Source organism: Aplysia californica, unplaced genomic scaffold (assembly GCF_000002075.1).
Source record: "Aplysia californica isolate F4 #8 unplaced genomic scaffold, AplCal3.0 scaffold00007, whole genome shotgun sequence".
Classification (NCBI taxonomy): domain Eukaryota; kingdom Metazoa; phylum Mollusca; class Gastropoda; order Aplysiida; family Aplysiidae; genus Aplysia; species Aplysia californica.
In genome coordinates, this window is record NW_004797277.1 from 1,667,971 (window position 1) to 1,674,163 (window position 6,193).

The following is a 6,193-nucleotide window of genomic DNA, read 5'->3' on the forward strand; positions in this document are numbered from 1 at the left end:
CTCTCTCCCTCCCTCCCTCTCTCTCTCTCTCTCTCTCTCTCTCTCTCTCTCTCTCTCTCTCTGTGATGTATGGGTACATACTAGGGATATTCTGAGACGTATACTATTCTTGATCTCTCCCTGTGACGCGATTTTAAACAATGAATTTTTCTCCATGTATTGTAAAACCATTTTGAAATCGGAGTGGCGGTTGAAGTAACCAAAAAGTAATCGATCCCAAGGGACCTCGATCAAAGATTTTCCGCCCTGATCCGAGAATTCTAGATAGGTGTTAGATCTTATCTACTATAAGACTATAAGATCAGTGGTTGCGCTGAAAGATAGCAGTAAGGAGCCAAGGAGTGGCAGGAAAGGGGGGGGGGAAGAAAGTCTGAGAAAGTGGAGGCAAAAGCAGACCATAGAACATGATAAGACAGCACTAAAGCAGGGGAAATGTGAAAATTTTAGAAAAAATTTTTTTCCGTCGCTGTCAGGTTCCCAACCTGGAACCTATCGAAAGAGAGGCGAACACCGTACCTATTGGGCCACCGGAGCCCCGCTGCCTAACAAGGTACTTTTTGGGGGGTCGATAGGTTCCCCAAACAGGGGAAGGCCACCTGACTAGGTTTAGATCTGCCTGAGCCCCTCCTCCTCTGTAACAAGGGTGCTGACTACAGGATGACAATGTGCCCTCTCACTACTCTCGTGCCTGGCCTTACCGTTATTAAACAGACAGTAGAGGTCTGGCTCAGGTCCGATCTCTTTGAGAATACAACATGCCGTTAATGTTAACACTGTTACATGTATACGCTAGCTAGCTTTCATGTTCCATCCAAGACTACTGAAAAGTCACCGGTAAGGCGTAGGCCTACACTTTCGAAAGACAAACTTAAGCCCATAATTAATGCCCCATGGTCCTTCGAACAACGAAGGAGCCGTTTCCTTCTAAGGACGAATATCACTTTTTTTTATTATGGATAATTTAAAGTCTGTGTGGTGTCGATACGGGCGTAACATCAGTTATCATATACAGGTAGAGCTGTTATTTCCATTTCTTAAACGCCGATCGAGTGACCATAATTTCCAACCAGACGTAGGCCGCCTACCCGATCACGTAGAATCGAAACATGGTGATAGCAGTGTATAAGGGCTTATGCCTTCACTTCTTTAAAAACAGCCCCTCTCCATACTGATAATTTAGTAAACTTCGAAAATGTGGCACAGTTGCGGACTGTACAGTAGTACTGTGATTATGTGTAAAGAATCTGTTCTACGCCCTGGATAACAGATACCAGTATCAATGTTGCTTTTGGGGTTAGGGGGGGGGGGAGATTTTATTTTTTTTTTACTTTTAAATTTGTCGTTCCAGCAGCAGTTTGGATTTTTATCATTGAGACTCTAGGGCCTTCTGGAAATGAGCCAACTGAAATTCTCGAAGAAGCCTACATGTATTAGCCTACAGAGTAATGATAGGCCTACATACAGATGTCAGGGAAATAATACCCTGATCAACCACATGCAATGACCTGAACTCTGTCAGTGCCAAGCATCGATATAGACCTTGTGTCATTGACTTTTTCTACAGCATACTAGATCTAATATTATAACCATGTACCGACAAATAGGAGCAAAGTAAAATAATGCTACCATACTGTGATCAATTATTTGCTTCTGTGTTCCGGTCTGATTTGGGGCGCGAAGAATTAAGGGTGTGTGTGTGGGGGGGGGGATGTAAGAGTCACCGGTATTGAAATTCAACAAGAATAACTTACTCCATTTTCCGGAATTTGGCAGTAAAACCAAACAAGGTACCAGCCGGTCCCGGAATGATCCTGGCTTTCTCCAGATCGAGGTTGAAGCCATGAACACACATCAACAAGATGCTAAGTAAAAACACACTCAATACAGAAGGCGACATCTTATTAAATTTCATATTAAAAGGAAACGGTAATATTGATAGGCCGTAACACTGCAGTACATTTGGAAACGTCATGTTAGCTATAGTCCACTCAGTAAAACGCGAGAATCATCTTTTTCTTTTTCGTTCATTTGTTAAACTGTGTTGTTCTGATTTGATTTTGCAATAAAATACTCTTAATGCCCCAGATATTTCTAGCCCAGGCCTCACATCCTTTTTCAAGAGCTGTCCATCGTGTGTTGACGGTGGGCTTCCGTGTTCCACTTGAGACAGGCACATCTCGCTAGTGGTAAGCACAAGCGCGAAACATGAGGGGGGAAATAGGCTAATATCAAATGAGCGTAGCCTAGTGGGAACAGTGGCGTTACTCTCTTCTTATTGAGAATAATACCAAAAACTTAGTTTTTCGTAATACCTACCTATGCCTATAGGCTAAACGTTTTGCTATGCAAGTTTACTTAATTTGTGTTCAACACCGGGGTTCTTTTGAAAAAAAAAAGAAGACTATTCTGAAGGAGTGAGACGTTTAAAAAAATGATAAATGAAAAAAATATAAAAAGGTAGATTACGCCATAGTAAATTTTAATGTGAAATAATGACAATTTCAATTACAAACTTTATACTATTCTGACGATGGGGACTTCAACCCGACCGTGTACAAGTGGAGTGAATATTTAGATTATAATAAAGCCACACTGACACGAGGCACATCTCAGACATGCCACCCCCCTACCCCCCTTTATTTTCTCTCTCTCTCTCTCTCTCTCTCTCTCTCTCTCTCTCTCTCTCTCTCTCTCTCTATCTATCTATCTATCTATCTATCTATCTATCTATCCATCTCTCTATCTATCTATCTATCTATCTATCTATCTATCTATCTATCTATCTATCCATCTCTCTATCTCTCTCTCTCTCTCTCTCTCTCTCTCTCTCTCCCTCTCTCTCTCTCTCTCTCTCTCTCTCTCTCTCTCTCTCTCTTTCGAGAGCAAACATCCATGTCCCTCCGTGCCTCCCTCTTTCTCTCTCTCACTCTCTCTCTGTCTCTCTCTCTCTGACTTTCTCCCCCTCTCCCCTCATCCCGTTACCCTGGGGGGACGGACTGAGAGAGGGAAGAAGACACTCCGATGTGTGTCACTCCCCCGACCTGTCATAGTTCTTTTGGCGTAAATATGTCTACAGCACAGTGAGCTCATCGTGAGCTCTTTGGTTGTTAGATGCCGTCTTCCAGCCCACATAACTCAAACACACACATACAAACACACATCCATCCCGCCCTCTGCACCTCCCCCCCTTTCCCTCACAACCTTTTTCAGTATCGGTAAGTCAGTAACGTTCGCGCAAAAACTCTTGAAGATAACTTTACATAGATCTAAAAGCACAATTATCATATTTTAGATCTACGTTTTGTAATATGGAAAAGAAAAACAACAATAAGTAAGGCTACGGTATGGGAAAATGATATCTCGCTCAACGATTCATTTTACGTCATTATCGTTGTGCGTCGTAGGCTACATGTACAAAGCAGATTCAATTGAGTTTTGCACTACGGTATCACAATAAGAACCTCATAAACTTGCAATATTGACCTGAATCAGTTTTGTACAGAACTAAAAAGTCAGCCATAGTCACTGAAACTTTGTGGTTTTTCTAAGATAAAAAATACAACAAATTAAAGTGTGAAGGAAATATCGGCTTATAGAATGGGCTTGAACCGAAAACGTTACCATGGGATCTTGAGGTAAAGGATACACATTGTGTTTTTTACACGTCAAAAAATGTTCATGTAGTCATTGGTTACAAAATGTGCGCGGTTCTGAAATAATTTATATATTTCAAAGTAGAACTGCATTGTGCATTTATGCCCCTGCTTAAGAGGACGGCTTTTTGAAAAAGTGCGTGCTATTGTGGGTTGTCCGTACGCGCACACACTCCCTACTCATCCACTTGAGATAGTCGCAGTGATTTGACACAGGCTCGGCCTTTGAGTCCACAAGTAGTGCACCACTAATGATAACGCCATTACCGGCAGACCAAAGGCCACAGAGACGAGTCGCTTCTCTTTTTGTAAGCTCAGGATAAAGGCTGATTCTTTCTTGTTTGTCTGTCTGTCTGTTTGGTTGGGTTTTTGTTTTTGGTTTGTTTTTTCTTTTCTTTGTTTGTTTGTTTGTTTGTTTTTGTTTTATTGTTTGTGTGTGTGTTTTTTGGGTGTTTATTTATTTTTTTTTTTTTTTTTTGGGGGGAGGGGGGGGGGGTACAGCCTAGGTCCTCTGAATCAATAAAACATACTTTTTAAGAGATGATAAAACAAAATTATAGAAGTTTCGAGAATATTATGTTATAATTATATTGACTTTTAATTGTCAAAGGTCTCTGAAAGCTTGCGTTAACAGTATACCTTGAATAGATCTACGACTACTAGAAAGAAAAGAAAAAAGAAAAACAGAAACAATGAGGCATATTAAAAAAGAAAATTTTAATCTCTGTTCATTAAGAGGCACTCGAGCATGTTATCCAATATCGTATTATTATACCCAAAGGGTAATTCAATCAAGCACATTATACAATTTAAACTATACTCAAATCCTTCTTTATTTCTTTATCTATTTATTTATCTATTTTATTTTTATTTGTATTTATATTTATTTATTTATTTATTTATTTATTTTGTTTTATTTTATTTCATTTTTTTAAAAATTATTTATTTATTTATTTATTTATATTTATTTATTTATTTTTATTTTTATTTTGATTTTTTTATGTATGTATGTATGTATGTATGTATGTATGTATTTATGTATGTATTTTTTTTTTGGGGGGGGGGGGGGCACATATAAGCGCGCTGGATCCGTAAAACATTTTCAGGTGGTATGAAATTTTGAATTTTGCCCGGTGGCGGCCGAAGCCTACTCTTGTCGATTTTAAGACAACCAAGAGATCTTTAACGTGCGCAGCTTGCACACAGGACTCCGATATTTTTCGTCCTTGTCCGAGAAGGCGAAGTGTAGATCTTTCCTACCAGAAGATCATGGGTGTGGCTGAAAGAAAGCAGTAAGAAGGAACCAAGGAGAAGCAGTAGAAAGGCTGCAGAAAGAGTTCGAAGCCCAGAGGAGGGGGCAAAGGTGGTGAGTGGAATGGGAGCAGAGAGTAGGGACGAAAGCAGACGACAGACAGAACATTGCTTGAGAGCAGGAAAGGAGGTGAAAGGAGAAAATTTTAGAGAAGAAAAAATTCCGTCGCTATCTGGATTCGAATCCAGGACCTATTGATGAATGAGAGGCGAACACCTTAACCTCCAGGCCACGAGAGCCCCCTATCTATCGTGTCGCTGAACGTGGGCCTACGACGTGATGGTGGTCACATACCAGGCTTATTGACTGGGCGAAACAAGGCGTTTACTTATGTGTATCCGGGGAGGGCTTCCTGTGAAATATCTTACGGCATGTTAATTGTCTACTCATATGTTACTATTCCCACATGATGTTAATTATGAAAAGCATTGTAGATAATTTTAAGAGCTTTGTTATCTAGTCTGCTCCGTTTCCTCTCCGGCTATGGCAACGACCAGCGTCTGTGGTAGGCCTACATCATGTATAATGCTGCGTCCCAGAGCGACGTATCTGACAAAACTACACTATTTCTTGCCCATATCCTTCTGGGTCAAAGGCAGGACTTTGCATCAATCTACATCAGAAATAATAGTTTTTTAAATAGTAAAACTACGTAAGAGGCGAATCTAAATATCTAAATTAAATAATAAACGAGAAGGATTTTTTTAGAGGGGGGGGGGGTATTTTTTTTTTTCAAAATCAGGAAATAATTTTTACGCCAATCTGTCAGTGGACGTCAGATGTTCTTCGCCATTGCCCTCATATGATGTGAGTTCGATTCCCTGTGTTTGGAAGTCTATTTTGTCAAGATAAGTGTATATTATCTGTCTTTCTGTTGGAATGCCATGCATGCCTCACCCTTTCTGGGTTGGCCCTGATAGGCAGAGTCGAAGAAATCCCACTCTTGACTCATCGACAATGTTGAACATGAAAAAATGATACCAATCAAGAAGTACATGTACGTGGTTCAATGTGAATTAAAATACATTTGAACACAGTAACGACTATTTACAGTTCACAACGTCCATCTAGGACATCGCTCATCGTGTTGGCTCTCCTCCTCTAACTTTACTCTTTCTTTATCCCTCTTTCTCTATTAACCTCCCATCCACCCTCCTACCCACCCATCCCCTCCTTCTCTCTCTCTCTCTCTCTCTCTCTCTCTCTCTCTCTCTCATCCCGTTCTTTT

At 40.4% G+C, this 6,193-nt stretch overlaps 1 protein-coding gene across 1 annotated transcript in view; it reads right to left on the reverse strand.

Moving 5' to 3' along the window:
* Positions 1–2,160, reverse strand: part of LOC101853273 (integrin alpha-4) — a gene marked incomplete in the record, with an annotated part of 42,750 nt that extends 40,590 nt beyond the window's left edge. Inside the window, 1 exon segment of the mRNA XM_005089622.3 lies at positions 1,752–2,160. Coding sequence (XP_005089679.2) covers positions 1,752–1,972 — 221 coding nt within the window.
* Positions 2,161–6,193: the final 4,033 nt, after the last annotated feature.